This window comes from Prionailurus viverrinus, chromosome A3 (assembly GCF_022837055.1).
Source record: "Prionailurus viverrinus isolate Anna chromosome A3, UM_Priviv_1.0, whole genome shotgun sequence".
Lineage (NCBI taxonomy): Eukaryota > Metazoa > Chordata > Mammalia > Carnivora > Felidae > Prionailurus > Prionailurus viverrinus.
In genome coordinates this window covers 125,034,671-125,051,408 of record NC_062563.1, presented here as the reverse complement: position 1 = coordinate 125,051,408, position 16,738 = coordinate 125,034,671, and the positions used below count along the sequence as shown (strand labels likewise).

At 39.2% G+C, this 16,738-nt stretch overlaps 1 protein-coding gene across 3 annotated transcripts in view; it reads right to left on the bottom strand.

Moving 5' to 3' along the window:
* Window positions 1-16,738, bottom strand: part of LDAH (lipid droplet associated hydrolase) — a 108,388-nt gene that overhangs the window by 13,351 nt on the left and 78,299 nt on the right. For all 3 annotated transcript variants that reach the window (XM_047852697.1, XM_047852695.1, XM_047852696.1), the window contains exon 6: window positions 8,091-8,173. In XM_047852697.1, coding sequence (XP_047708653.1) covers window positions 8,091-8,173 — 83 coding nt within the window. The remainder of the gene's footprint in view (window positions 1-8,090; window positions 8,174-16,738) is intronic.

The following is a 16,738-nucleotide window of genomic DNA, read 5'->3' as shown; positions in this document are numbered from 1 at the left end:
GCCCGCTGCTTCCCTGGGTGCTGAATGAACAGGCTTCCTAGTATGTTTAGGTGCAGATTTCTTTAGAAAGAGTACCCCGAGCCTTCGAGCCGCATGGCAGGGGAAACAGCCGCCCTGAGAAAGCAACCAAGGAGCAACGGTGTAGATGTTCAGGGAGGAGACGCGTATTCTCTACCGTGCTCTGAGAAGTCAAAAAACTTACGCCATTCCTGCTTTCTCCACTTTTTATTTCCTTTTCAGAAATAACTGCCACCCAACAGGTGTAGGTTTGTTTTTTGTTTTTATTTTGTTTTTGATCAAAAAAGCAAAAGATCAGATGCTGTAAGCTCGCTGTAAGCGAGCTGCTTACAGACAGGTCAAATTAGTACCCACACACATTTAGGTACTTCCCAGCGAGATCTCCCTGTCCTGCCTTTATTGCCCTGTTTTCACCCCCCTCCAGCTTTCCTAGGCTCAGGGTACTAACCCTCCTGCACTGTATCCCACCCCTGGGGAGAATCCAAAACAGGTTGCTTGCTGCTCATCCCCTCCCCAAAGTCAGACCAGGCACCTGTGAAGGAGACCTGTTTTGTAACATAAGCCTCTTCATTTCAGTTATTTAAAAATCATATTCCTCCTGGGAACAGAGCAGCCTCAAACTTTTACAATTTCACTGCAAGTCTTTCCAAGCAACAATTTTTAGGAACTTGAAGAGTTGTTAAAGAAAGGGAGGCAGTTTAGGAAATTCATTTTCCAATTTACCTTGTTTCCTTTCTTCCTTTTATCCAGAATTGGCTCAATTACCATTCTTGAAAACATGAGAATTAAAATCCCCAAAGATTAAGAAAAGTGGCTGAGGATGGGGGCAAGACCACTGAGCCCTCTCCCTTCTGCAGGCACCTTGGGGAGCAGGTGGAAATCAAGCCACCCAAGGAGGAGGTGAGGGCTGGCAGGTTATTGACCGGACCCCTCTCCAGTGGCTGAAATGACTGCGCACCAACAGACTTGCAAAGTGGAGCTTTTTCCTTTCCGTGTTAAACGCAGGCGTAAAGGGTCAGAACCCACCTACTCCCAAACAGAAGGCGCTGGACCAGCCAGTGATTAGCTTTGTCTCTTTCTTACCTGGGACTAGAGTACGAAGCTGACCTGAGGCATCAATTTCCCTCTGGTGAGGCTACAGAGTATGAGGCATCGGGAACAAATCTATCCCCTTGTGTGTTTGTGTTTCCCCCTGGTCATATGCCTCAGGAAACTGGCAGATGTGCTGAAGGGTCCTGTTTAGGACCTTTAGCTCATCTGAATCTTCTGCATGAGGGTACTGGCCCAAGTCCTGGTAAAGATTAAGTGCTCCTATGCCTTCCTTCACCACTGTTCATTCCTGTTCAACATCTCCCTCGGGCATCTCAAGCAGAGCAGTGGCTGGGATCTAGAATGGGACTGGGGCATTCCAGGGTCTCTTGGCTATATATTTATTATTACCGAAATCTTTAACTATAGGATGAAATGAAAACATCTAGGAAGAAGTGTGTGGGGGAGGAGAAGTTAAGCAAATAGTCTTTTTAAAGCACTCAGAGGCACATCTAGGGTATGACTAAATTTATAATAATATTAATAAACTTCTAGCTGAATGCTTAGGGCATGCCAGATACTCTTAAAAGGTCTTTATATGAATTATAGCATTATATTTTTGGAACAAACGTATAGTACTAGATGCTATTACTAAACCATTTTATTGATGAGAAAGGAGACAGAGTGAGGTCAAGTAGCTTAACCAAGGTCACATAAGTGACCAAGTGGTGGAGCTGGAGTTTGAACCCCAGGCCAGGAGAAGACTCTGCTCCCCAGTGCATACCCACCCCTTTCAATCCCTCTTCACTTGAGAACTCAGGGTGTGCTCACACACGTACGTAACACGAAGCTCTCAAGGTCAAAACGATTGACATAAAAACAAGCCTATGTATTTCCAGGATGATTATGACATTCTGAACAGGCTTCAAATGAGACAGGCAGAACTAACACAATCAGTTTCAGACCGAGGCGTGGCGGAAGGCAGACCTGGTTAGTAGGTCCAGGCAGCACTTCCCATGCTCCGCTAAGCAGGACGTGTGCATGTCTGAAGGATTTGCATGCCCGAATCTGCAAACAACTGCACAACGTTTGTTCCCAAAGGCAACGTGCACCTCTGGGCTCGGGTGGGCTAAGCAGGATGGGGAAAAAGCCGTAGCAGAGGGGTTCCTGTTCCTGAGGGCACTTTGCCCCTTTTCCCAAACAACACTGTCACCCTGGCCTGGCTCTCTGGGCGCAGGGCGGCCCTTCTACTGCTGTCTGCCTTTGTCAGAAAGCTGCACCTCGTGTGTTCTCGCTGGGAACAATTTTAGACCCTTGCTGACCGGCAGTGATGCCCAGATTCCGTCTGGCAGCAGCAGACACCAGCTGTTTCCATTCGCCGAGGCCAGAGATGGTCACGGCAGTTTAGAATTTCCCTCCTAAGTGAGTTTTAAATGAAAACTTCAAGTTTCTAAACCAAACACGAATTCACTTTTCTGTGAATGAGACATACATTCTCGTACAGTTTAGAACAAGGGCAGAACACACGAATGCTGACCTATTTGCCTCAGACACACCAGGTGCCTCCTAACGCAGAACATACCTCAGGGGTTCTCCAAAGAATTGGGACAGGAGTGGCGAAGACGTACAGTTGATTCTCTTCCTTGGGTTTATTTCTATTCTGGTTCTCATTCTTGTCCCTCCCCCTCCCGTCTCATCCATTAGCCCCTCTACTTCCTCCCAACCTTTTAAGCTGTGTTCCCCAAGGGTCAATCTTTAGATGTCTTCTCTCTACATACTACTTCCTTTTCTTACTATTACCCAAGCTCATGGCTTCAAATCTATTCTTACCGTTTCCAAATCAAAATTCAGCCCGGACTACCGTTCTAAGCTTCACACCGTACGGCCAGCTACCTGCCAGACATGTGCCCACTTGGGTGTCCACGGGTGTCTCAAACAAAGTACCCAAATCAACTACTCTCTCAGCCACCTCCCCCAACTAGCTGATGCTCCTTCCCTATCTTGTTATCAATCAAAATACAGAGAAATAATCTGAGATTCTTCCATCTCCATTCTCTTATTCTTTCACTTAGTACTAAGTGCTGTTGTTTTTTGTTATAGACTCAAAACTTTAATCAGTGAACTAACATGCACACATGAAGGGCACCTTTATGCTGGCCCATAGCAACACAGGTCAGTAGTTACAGAGTCTGCTCCCAAGTACTAAGTTCTTCTACTTCCTAAATCTTTCCTATCTTACCTCCTCTCCACCCCCATCCCACTGCCTGAGTCCTTGTAAAAGCCTTCTGAATGATCTCCCTACCTCAAATTTCATTCTTATCCCATATTTTCCATATGTTCCCCCAAAATAATCCCTCTCATTTGTTAATCTAGCCACATTCCTAGGGCTGACTGATGTGAACTGGTAGCTCTCAACTGGCTGGCTGTTCACAGATGGCACATGCTCTGATGGGTCAATGGCTGTGTCATATGGTTGCCAAACATTGTGAATATCACTCCTTACTTAAACCCTACAATGGCTCCCTAGCATCTCAAAATAATCTAGTCTTTTTAGTGTAACATCTCATGGCTTCTTGTTCTCAGGCCAGTGCACAAGCCACAACACCGTGCTGCCTAACCTATATTCTAGTGTCTCCAAGGAAGGGCTTCTTCACTGGGGTCTATGGGTCCGTGTGGGTTTGTATAGAAGTGGCAGTGGGGGAGGGGTAACGTACACTTGCTTGGGAAAAAGATGACATCTTTATTTTTGCTAACCTCTAACTATAATTTAGTATTTCCTTCAATTATGTATGCAGGCAATAAATGATAATAGTATGAGTAACACCTATATTTTGTCACCTATAAAATTACGGAAATTCTCAAATCGCAGTAAACTTGTTGAGGATAACTAAAAAATTATTTATGCTCATTGCTATAAATTTACCCTGGGTGGCTCAGTCAGTTAAGCATCTGACTCTTGATTTCGGCTCAAGTCATGACCTCACAGTCTGTGAGATTGGGCTGTGCATCGGGCTCCTTGCTGTCGATGTCAGGGCAGAGACTACTTAGGATTCTCTCTCTTCCTTTCTCTCTGCCCCTCCCTCACTCACGCACATGCTCTCTCTCAAAATAAACATTTTCAGTATTAATTCTGACTGGTATTATATGTCACTATTTAATGTGTTAATAAAGGTGTATATACTATATATCACAAATTTGTTTTTAAGTTATTTTGATAAATATACTTCAATATAATTGCTTTTTTGTAGTAATTTCATGTATTTATTTTATGCACTTAGACAAATTATTTTGCGTAGGGGTCCACACATGAGAGAGCCAAAGAGACGCATGGCACAGGGAAGGCTTAGACTCTCTACTCTAGTGGCTTCCCCATCCATCCATCCAGTACGCATTTGTTGATTACTCAGCAGGTATCGTACATTGTGCTGAGTCTTAGAGATATCAAGATGAGAAAAACATAGTTCCTGACCTGCAGGTGGAGGAAAGGGCAAACCGACCATTTGAATACTCTGTGATAAATGTAATATTGTAACTTTACACAGGGAGCCAGGTGAACTGGGAGAGGGACACCTAACCAAAACCAGGGGCTGGGAAAGCCTCCTGGAGATAACAATGGAGCCAGGTTTTAAAGGATGGTTAAGATCCAGAGGTGCCTGGGTGGCTCAGTCAGTTAAGTGTCTGACTCTTGATTTTGGCGCAGGTCATGATCTCCCATTTTATGGGACTGAGTCTCATGTCAGGCTCTACACTGACAGCATGGAACCTCCTTGGGATTCTCTCTCTCCCTCTTTCTTGCCTCTCTCTCTCAAATAAATAAACTTTGTTTTTTAATATATACATTTCAAAGTTTATTTATTTTGAGAGAGAACAGCAGCTTGAGCAGAAGAGGGGGAGAAACAGAATCCCAAGCAGGCTCTGTGTTGTCAGTGTGAAGCTGGACGTGAGACTCGAACTCATGAATCCTCACAGATCATGAGATCCTGACCTGAGCCAAAATCAAGAATCAGATGCTCTACTGACTGAGCCACCCAGGTGCCCCTAAATAAATGAACTTTAAAGGGCAGATAGGATTCAGTCAGGTGAAGAAAGAACACAACCTATGATGCCAAAGGACACAGTATAGTCTTTTGGAAATAACTATGAGTCTGGTATATTTGCTTCAGGAAAGGGACATAATTTTATGTAGTATCAAAGCACTGCTAATAAACATAACTGTCTGATACTGTATATAAAGTCTCTAGACCTGGGAGGGAGGTTGGGAGGGAAGGAAGCCAGGCAGGCAGGCAGGCAATCAGCCTGGTGGATTTTTCATAGTTAAAAAGGTCCAGTTTCCTCAAGAAGATAAAAAGTTCTCTTCATGTGGACAATGGAAATCCAGTGGTAGAAAATTTGAATTTAGGACCAAAGCCTGGTGATGATAGTTTTCTAGAAGATGAGAAACAATCCAAAAGCCATCCACATGATGTAGCAGAGAGACTATTTTTAGACTAACTTTCTTGTGGCTTCCTGACTGGATGGCACAAAGATGCGTTTTTTAGAACTCTCTTATATTAGTGGAATATTTGAGACACACTATAAGATCTTTGTAACAAAATATATGGCTCAAAAAGTCTTCACACTGGAAGGTAGCCCTGGATAGGTATGAAGTTTTTGAACATATATGTTTGGGCTGAAATGGGACTGGGTATCCTTGACTAGAGTATCTAAAAAGGGATATGTCTAGTCTTGGAAATCGGTTTTCAAGCTGAACTACTTATCAGGGTTGTTTGGAAGGAAAGAGGCGTTGCCCACCATCTTCCTAAAAGTATGTACCCTTTCAAGTTTCCTTATTTTCTCAAGCAAGACTGAAACATACGTTGATTCAACTTTTACCAATATTAAATTACAGCATGTTTCCTCTTTTTTCATTACAGAAAAAAAGTTGCAATAAACTTCCTGTCTCTCTGTACCTCGTTTCACTTAGGAATTGCAACTATATTATTCCAGTGGAGAGATCAAACTTAGCCGGTACAAATGATAATCAATGAACTGCAAGGTAGTTTTGCATCATTAAACTAAACAATGCTTTACTTTCCAAAATTCCACAAGTACATTTAATGCTATCTTAAAAATGAAACAAAAGAGTTTTCTGTAGTTGGAAAAGTTTATTCTTGTGACTGTGTTAATATTAACCTTGAAATGCCTGCCATCTACCATTATACTCCCGTATTTCTCTCCCGAAAGTTTCAGGAAACTTACAGTGCTCCCACAGTTACCGTAAGCAGACTTCGATCTGGGAATGATTACACTTGCATATGGATTTAACTTAGGACAGGAATAAGTTAGCACCTTCTTTTGACCTCTTTCTGAGAACAACATACAAACAGAATCCCGAAATGATGAGTATTTTACAGCAGCTGGCTTACACAGGTGGTAAGATGGGCTTCGACACATGACGGGTCTAGTCATTCAGCAAGTGTGAATTTTGGAAGTGAGCTTCTGCCAGTCTTATTATTAACCGGGAATTGAGTTGTTTTTATGAACTTCTAGCCTTGAGAACTTAAATGCTTTTTTGAAACAAATTCACTTATAATCTAGCTGAAAAATAAAATACTGTTTTTCTTGAATTTTTACATCCTTCAATGACTGGAAACAGCTGAAAGGCCTGGAGAGAGTGTCCTTCTGAGGCCCCAACCTCCTCCATTCAGCTAGTGAGGGTTTCCTTCTGGCTTCAAAATTTCAGTCTCTAGCCAAATGCTATTTTAGAAAAAGATGACCACTGTGGCCGTTAAGACAAACACAGGTTTTCAAAAGTCTTCTCTCTGAGTGAAGCTACTAGAGATCAATACTCTGAGAATACTTTTTGAAAGAACATATGTACATTTCATGCTTTAAGATAAGTGTATTGGGAGGTTCTAGAAATACGAATTAACACTGTGGCAAGTTTAAGTCAAAGTCTCAAAGCTTATAAAGACATTCTAAACCTGGGGTGGGGTATCTAAAATTTTACTTGTAGACTGTAGGCTCCCGGGCCCTGTTTGTGGCCACTCAGTAAGGGCGCTGCATTATACCCAGCAGATGCCACAGTTCAGCACTGACTATAAAGCTCTGGGTTAGCACAGCCCAACAGAAACATAAAGGCACAATGTAATTTAAAATTTTCTAGTAACTATACTAAAAAGCATAAAGGAATGGATGAAATTACTTTTAATTATCTATTTTATTTATTAATTCAGTGGTCTAAAATATTATCATTTCAACATGTACCCCTTTTGGGTACTAAGTTTCTGAAATCCAATGTGTATGTTACCCTCATTGCACATCTCCTTTCAGACCAGCCACAAGAAACCACATGTGGCTGGCAGCTACCCTATTTAGACAGTGCAGCTCTATCCTATTCAGGATGAACAGACAGACAAGTGATGCCATGGGAGTACCAGGGCCACCTAAATTCTAGAGTACTGAGACATATTCTAAACCATGGCACCCTCACAGTTTCAGGGTCTGGTGCTTCCAAATGTGTTCGTGTAAGACTCTAGCTAATTTGCAGCAGTAACTCCCAAGTACTAAATATTTCAATCTTGGCCTTTCTGCATCTGCTTGTGTAGAAATCTGGTCTTGGTGTAAAAGCTGGACACTCCTACTCTAATGCACTGGGGAGTAAAGAAAGACAAGCTGAGTCAACAGGTCATAGTGATGTCAGTTCTTGTCCAGTGTTTTACTCACATGTTAATATAACTCATTTATTCTATAAACATTATTGAGAGTCTTCTCAGAATAAGGCCCTAGAGAGAAGCATTGATTCTGAAAAAAAAAAAAAAAACAAAAAAAACAACCCTAACAAAAACAGGTGGTAAACTATATTTAAGTATATATTTAAGTATGTAGTCAGCTTTATTTCCTTCCTATGCAACTTTTAGAATGGCCATATTTTAACTAGAAGTAGAACTCTGTATGAAATCTACAAACCCTTGAGATCTTACAGACTAACCAGTTCTAGCCCTTAATGCTCAGTAAACTTTGCTGCCCATCTACTTACTGCTTTGCAGCATTAAAGTGATTACCTTAGATAAATGTGCCCTTATGGTTTCATTGTCTCTCTCCACCACTTTCATCATTTCTTGGCCTCCAAGGTAGACAGCATTAGCTATATTAAAAAAAAAAAAAAGAGTCAAACACTTGGAATATGCAGAACAAACACACATGTCAAATCCACTGTATTTAATTCCTGTTCCCCCTTTTCCTTTCAGCAAGCACTACCTGATGTGAGTTATCACTAGGCCAAGAGAGGCATGTGAGTCAGGCAGTGTGCATGGCCTCCGGACGAAAGAGCATGTCCCACAAAAGAACCTGCTCTTCTCACCTGCCTTTCTCAATAGCAACACACAGCAGTACGATGGCCTAATGTCAGACACCTCAGTAGATGGCGTGTAGTGCACCTGATCAGTGTGTTTTTATGATTTAAGGATTAGAAGCACAGACTTTCACAGATAAATCATGTATACCAGGGAAACTGCATGCAGTTACTAACGTGAAACTATCCTGACCTTTTTTTTTTAATTTTTTTATTAAAGATACAACTAAAAGGGTTTAAAGTCAAGGGGCACCTGGGTGGCTCAGTTGGTTAAGCGTCTGACTTCGGCTCATGTCATGATCTTACGGTTCGTGGGTTCGAGCCCCACGTCAGGCTGTGTTCTGACAGCTTGGAGCCTGGAGCCTGCTTTGGATTCTGTGTCTCCCTCTCCTCTCTCTCTCTGCCCCTCCCCTGCTCATGCTCTGTCTCTCAAAAATAAATAAATGTAAAAAAAAAAAAAAGGGTTTAAAGTAAATTTAAAGGCTAAACGTTTTTTTTTTTTAATTTTTTTTAACGTTTATTTATTTTTGAGACAGAGAGAGACAGAGCATGAATGGGGGAGGGTCAGAGAGAGGGGGAGACACAGAATCCGAAACAGGCTCCAGGGTCTGAGCAGTCAGCACAGAGCCTGACGCGGGGCTCAAACTCACGGACCGCGAGATCACGACCTGAGCGAAGTCAGACGCTTAACCGACTGAGCCACCCAGGCGCCCCTAAAGGCTAAACGTTTTTAATGAGGGTTAGTCCCATTGTATTGACTGCATAATGAGCAAAACTGACCCTCTCCCTTTCAAGATGTCACACACCTGAGAAAGAAGAAAACAAGACACAACATGAATTTATGTGGCTTTCTTGTACTACTATGAAAACTTTCATTCAATGCCGTGTTCCTTTTCATTTGATTGGTATTATTGTCACTTTGGTTTTGTTTTTGTTTTTGTTTTTGTTTTTGTTTTTTTTTGCCATCACTGCCTGGTATATGTGTCCTTTTCTTTATTTTCAATCTTTTCTCATTTTGTTTTAAGTATGTCTCTTTAAATCATAGGTTTCTTTAAAACCATAATTTGAAAGTATCTCTTAAATAAAGGACTTAACATAGTCACATCTATTGATCTAAAAGATCTTTGGTCTGACTCCTGTCATCCTGTTTTGTATATGCTTCACTTACTTGTGATTTCTAACTCTTCTTTCCACACCCTTTCGTGTGAACAATGAGTTTTCTTTTCCTATTTATCTATTTAAAATGTATTTATTCATTTTAGTAATCTCCACACCCAGTGTGGGGCTTGAACTCACAACCTCAAGATCAAGAGTTGCATGCTCTTCTGAATGAGCCACCAGGCGCCCCTTTACTATCTTTAAAAAATTTCTTTTCACTAATAGTCTGAACGCATAAATTCTGTTTTTATTCACTGAATGGTTAGCTGTACCTAAAATTTTGCAAAACGTATTTTTTTCTACTGCGGTCTAGAATTAATCAGTGTCTATAATCTCTCCTTCCAATAAGGTGACTCTTAGCATCCCTGAACCTTCCTCATGCCTTCCTTCTACGCTGTCTCCTCTTAGGAGCTGTGGGTAATAAACTCTTATTCCAAAGGCAGTTGTTCTCCATGTCTGTCATTTTGCCACAGCTGATTAAAACAAATTCTGGGCACATTTTCTTTCTTTTCTTTTTTTTTTTTTTGGGCACATTTTCAAACAAGGCAGAGGTGGTATGGGGAGGTCAGTGTGGTGGTTTTGTAGGGCAGAGTAGTGGAGAGGGGGAGAGCTACTGAAGGAGGGGCTCCAGAGTCTGCAGAGGGTTCCTCTTCAGCTCCAGCTATATACTGATTGGCACTATCATGTGAGACACCACCAGAAGCTGGGGAAAGAACCACTTGAAAGGATTTAGATGGCACAGTGTCCAAACTGGAAGTAGTTACTGTTCCTACCAGCCTAGCAGAAAAGTCTTGTAATTAATGGTGTATCGGGGCACCTGGGTGGCTCAGTCGGTTCCGTGCCCGACTTTGGCTCAGGCCACGATCTCACAGTTCGTGAGGCTGTGTTGGGCTCTGTGCTGACAGCTCAGAGTTTGGAGCCTGCTTCAGATTCTGTGTCCCCTCTGTCTCTGCCCCTCCCCTGCTTATGCTCTCTCTCTCTCTCTCTCTCTCTCAAAAATAAAAATAAAATAAACATTAAAAAAAGGTGTATCAACTAAAGAACTTGGAAGGGTTTTTGCCTTGGTAGAGGGGTAAAATTAGCCCTAAACTAAATGCTGTTCTGCAAGCAACTAATAAAGCCTAAAAGCAAGAACAGAAAGGATCAAACTATTTCCAAGTAACATAACTGTCCCATAGCAAAGCTTAAGAACATCTACATAAATACAAAAATACCCAGCATCCAACAAAGTAAAATTAACAATGTAAAGCATCCCATAAAAAGTTATCAAGTATGCAAGGCAGGAAAATACAACCCAAGATAAGGAAAAAATTAATAAAAACTGACCCAAAAGTGACAAAGATAATAAAATTGGTAAACATTCAAGAAATGGTGCTGGGAAAACTGGATATACACAATGCAAAAGAATGAGTTGGACCATTATCTCATACCATACACAAAAATTAATTAAAAATGGATCACAGTCCTAAATTTAACAACTAAATGTATAGAACTCTTACAAGGAAACATAGGAATAAATCTTTATGATCTCAGATTAGGTAATGAGTTCTACGATATGACACTAAAAGCACAAGTGAGAAAAGGGAAAATAAACTGGTTTTCATAAAAATTAACACTGTGCTTTAAAGGACACTGTCAAGAAAAGTGAAAAGATAACCCACAGAATGAAAGAAAACTGTACCTCTAATAAGGATCTAGTATCCAGAATATATAAAGAACTCTTACAATTTAACAGCAAAAAGACAAAAACTTGATTAAAAATGGGCAAAGGATTTAAACAGGCATTACTCTAAAGAAGATGTACAAATGGCCAATAAGCATGTAAAAAGATGCTCAACATCATTAGCCATCAATGAAATGCAATCAAAACTATGTTATACCACATCATACCTACCAGGATGCTACAAGAAAAAAGACAAACGAAAGTCAGTGTGGACAGGGATGCAGAGAAACTGAAACCCTCATACATTGTGGGTAGCACTGTAAATTGGTACAGGCACCGTGGAAACAGTTGGATGGTTTCTCAGAATGTTAAATATGGAGTTACTGCATCTATCTAGCCATTCCAATTGTAGGTGTAAATAAACCCAAGAGACCTGAAAACAGAAGTCCACACAAAACTTTGCGGGAATGTGTATAGCAGCATTGTTCGTGATAGCCCAAAAGTAGAAACAATGTGCATGGCCATCAAATGAGAAATGGAAAAGAAACATATGATACTGCCATACAATGGAATATTACTGAGCAATAATGAAGTACTAATACATGCTACAACATGAATGAACCGTGGACACATCATGCTAAATGAAAGAAGCAAGTCACAAAAGGCTATTATTATATTGTATATAATATACAATATATATTGTATACAATTATATTATTATACTGTATATAATATACAATATATATTGTACACAATATATCTTGTATATAATATTGTATTGTATTATATTGTATATATATTATTATATTGTATAATTCCTTTTATAATTAAATGTCCGTTATACATTGAGAAATACATTGAGAAATACATTGAGAAAATAGATTAGTGGTTGTCAGGGACTGGGGTAAGGGGGAAATGGTGAGTGATGGGCATGGGGGTTCTTCTGAGGTGATGAAAATATTCTAAAGTCACATAGTTGTCATGGTTGCACTACTCTGAGAATATACTAAAAAAACAACAACAACACTGAATTGTGCACTTTAAAGGAGTGAGTTTTATGGCATTTTAATTACATCAAAATTAACCTATTTTAAAAAATTGGTATTTGCAGATATTGAGAGTTCTATAACCTATACCATATATTTGAGAAGTGAGAAATATTGAATGTGTTAAATAGAATTATGGAAGATATAAGAAAGACTCATATCAAACTTCTAGAGATGAAAAATACACTAGATGGGATAATAGAAGAGCAGACATCATTAAAAAAAAAAATTAGTGAATTGAAGACAGCAATAGAAACTATCCAAAGGGAAACACACAGAGAAAGAAAGTGGGGGGGAGGGGGACAGGGGCAAGAACAGAACATCAGTGAACCACAAGTGAACTTCAGAATGGCATCATATACCATGTGATTGGAGTCTTTGAAGGAGGGAAGCACAGAAAAAAATATCTGAAAAAATATTAAAATATTAAAACCATAAACCTACAAATCCAAGAAGCTCAAAGAATCCCAAAGCACAAGAACCATGGAGAAAACTATATTAAAGTACCTAAGGAATTGCTTCAAACTAGTATAAAGAGAAAATCTTAAAAGTAGAGAAAAATGATACACAGTTGATCTTTCATCAACATGGGTTTGAACTGTGTGGGTCCACTTAAACATGGATTCTTTTTGATAAATACAGGACCGTACTGTAAATATATTTTCTCTTCCTTATGATTTTTTTTCTCTTACTTTATTGTAAGAATAGAGTATATAATACATATAATACACAAAATATGTGTTAACTGTTTATGTTATCTGTAAGGCTTCTGCTCAACAGCCTATTAATAGTTAAGTGTTTGGGGAGTCAAAAGTTATACACAGATTTTTGACTGCATGGGGGGTTGGCGCCCCTATTCCCCACATTGTTTAAGGGTCAACCATCTTACTTACGGAGGAACCAAAACTTAAAATGACAGCAGATTTCTTCTTGAAATGATGTAACTAGGAGACAGTGGAGGAACACTTTTAAAGTAATGAAAGAAAAAAAAAAGCCTGCCAATCTAGAATTTTATAGTTAGTGAAAATAGCTTTCAGACATACAAAAACTGAAAGAATTAACTACCAGTGGAAGTAAGAGAAATGTTACGAGAAATACTTGAAGCAAAAAGAAGATATCTGATGGAGATTGTATCTGCACAAGGACATCAGATGGGGCGCCTGGGTGGCTCAGTTGGTTAAGCATCTGACTCTTGATTTTGGCTCAGATCATGATCTCAGGGTTCATGAGTTCAAGCCCCATGTCAGGCTCTGTGCTGGAGACGCAGAGCCTGCTTGGGGTTCTCTCTCTCCTTAAAAAAAAGAGAAATAGTTATTATGTGGGTAAATTTAAAATACAATTTTTATTTATATCTCTTTATAAGACAACTGACTGTTTAAAGAGATAAAATATATGACAACAATATCACAAATGCTAGGAGGGAGAAAAGGCTTACTGTTGTTAAGTTTCTTACGGTATACTTCAATGGTAAGTCATTTGAAGACTGTAAAAGTTAAAAATGTTCATTGTAAATCCTAAAGCAACCACTGAAACAGCAAAACAAAGAATGACTAATAAGCCAATGCAGGAGATAAAATGAAAGCATAAAATATCCAATTAACTCATAGGAAGGTAGAAAAAAGCAAAATTGGAACAAAGAACATAGGAGACAAATAGAAAATATATATCAAGATTACAGATTTAAGCCCAGCTCTATTCATAACTACATTAAATACAAATTGTCTCGACATTCAAATCAAAAGGCAAAGTAGGTAAGAAACCAAGATACAACTATTTGCTGCCTGTAAGAAATGGATCTTAATATAAAGACATAAATAAGCTAAAAGTTAAAAAACAGAAATAAATCATGCTAACATTAGTCAAAAGAAAAGTAGAATGACTATATTAATATCAGACAAAATGGATTTCAGAGCCAGTAATACTACCAGAGATAAAGAGGGTGATTCTGTAGTGATAAAGTGTTAATTCATCAGGAATAAATAAAAGTCCTAAATGTTTATGCACCTGGTATGTTTGAACTTCAAGTACGTGAAGTAAAAACTAACAGAAATACAAAAAGGAACTGACAAATCCACAAATATAGTCAGAGATTTCAATACTCATCTTCTAATAATTAATTTCTTTAAGTTTATTTATTTTGAGAGAGAGAGCGAGAGAGAGCATGAGCAGGGAGGGGCAGAGAGAGAGGGAGAGGGAGAGAATCCCAAATAGGCTCCACACTGTCAGTGTGGAGGCTGATGGAGGGCTCTAACTTACAAATTGTGAGACCATGACTTGAGCTGAAACTGAGAGTCGGATGCTTAACTGACTGGGCCACCCAGGCACCCTGATATCTTCTAATAACTGACAGAACAGTTAGAGAGGAAAATCAGTAAAGATACAGAGAAGGACACCATCAATCAACCTGACCAAAGTGACATCTATAGAACAGTCTACCCAATGAGAACAGAATATACATTCTTTTTAAGTATCCATAGAGCATTTCCCTAGTTAAGTCATATCCTGGTCCATAAAACATGTATCAGTCCGTTAAAACAAAATCATACAAAATACACTCTCTGGCCATAATGGAACCAAATTAGAAATCAATAACAGAAAGATATCTGGAAAATCTCCAAATATCTAGAAATGAAGTAACACATTTCTAAATAACCCCTGGGTCAAAGAAGAAATCTAAAGGGAAATAAAAGAGCATTGTGAAGTGAATAAAAAGAAAAACACAACATATCAAAATTTGTGCGACATGACCACAGCAGTATTTAGAGAGAAGTTTATAAAGCACCAAAAACCCAGTTCATAAATGGAAAAAGATCTCAAATAAATGACCTCTGTTCCACTGTAGGAAACCAGAAAAAGAAAATCAACTTCAATGTAGGCAGGATAAATAAGAATGTTCATAGCAGAAATTAATTAAATAGAAGCCAGAAAAACAGTTGGGAAAATAAATGACACCAAGAATAAGTTCAGTAAAACTGATGAACCTTGAGCCAGACTGATCAGGAAAAAACAACATGTGGGAAGACATGAGACATAAAACATTACTAAATATCAGGAAAGAAAAATGACAACCTATAGATTTTACAGATGCCAAAAAAGATAATCAAGGTAATTTTGTGAACAACTTTATGCGAAGAAATTCAACAACTTAGATAAAAACGTACAAAATCTACAACGAAGACAAAAGTTTTAAGCTTACTTGAAAATAGATAACCTGAAAAGTCTTATATCATAGAAATTAAATTTGTAATTTAAAGCCTTTTCACAAAGAAAACCCCAGGGCACGAGGACTTCATTAGTCCACTCTACCAAATATTTAAGGAAGAAATAATGTTGATTCTACATAAACTCTTCCATATATCCTACACATATGTGGATACTGGATTTCTGACAGAGGTAGTATTGAAGAGCAGCAGAAAATAGGTGGTCTGTGGCAGGCAGAATTCTAAATTGAAACAAATAATCCTTGCCCTCCCGGAATCCACTCCCTTTTGAGTGTGGGTGGAACCTGTAAATCTGATGACATATTACCCCCATGACTGGGTTACGTTATAGAGCAGAGATGACTTTAAGGGTGATTATCCTGGTGGGCCCAACCTAATCACATAAGTCCTTCAAAATCTGAGTTTTCCTCTGGCTGGAGGGAGAAGAGGAAGTTAGAGATTCAAAGTGCTAAAAGGATTAGAGGTACCATTGCTGGTTTGAAGATGGAGCATTGTAGACAGGAATGGAAAGTGACCTCTAGGAGCTGAGAGGGACCCCTGGCTCACAGTAAGCAAGAGAATGGGGACCTCAGTCATAAAGCCACACAAACCAGACTTTGCCAACAACCTGAATGAGCTCTGAAGTGGATTTCTGGATGTGCAGGGCCATTAGGGAGGTTTCTGAGATCCAGGCAATGGTGACTCTTGAGATGAGTGGGAGTTATATGGGAGTTTGCTTTGGGATAATTCATGGGAGGTAAAAACCTTTATGTTTTAATCACTTTTCTGTAGTGTCATTCCTCAATTAGAAACAACTTAAAAATCTGAATAACTTGGTAAGGAATTTTATATTTCTAAAAGTAAAGTTTTTATCAGGGAATGTATCTCACCCTACCTTTTTTTCCATTTTTCCTTCTGATAATTTCTCATCTAAATATACTTTTTTTTTTATATTTTTTAAGAAAGTAACATACCAGCTTCCTTTCCTGTAATTGCTCCAAGGAAGCCATTTTTTTTTCATTCCTCAGAAATGCTCATAACACAACACAGTGGTCAGAAATAATAATACCAAATGGACATGTAATTTCCTAAGGGGAAAACACATTTCTCTTGGCAATGACTGTCAACAGCATTCCTGGAAACCCAGCAGAATTCAGAGTTTCAAGCACCACAGTGAAGGAAATATCCAGAAGTAGGAGTAATGGAAACAAAAACATGAAGGAAAGAGAATGATTTCGGAGAGTGTGAGTTGTTTATTTTTTTTCCATTACAAATCTAAATACAGGTGTAA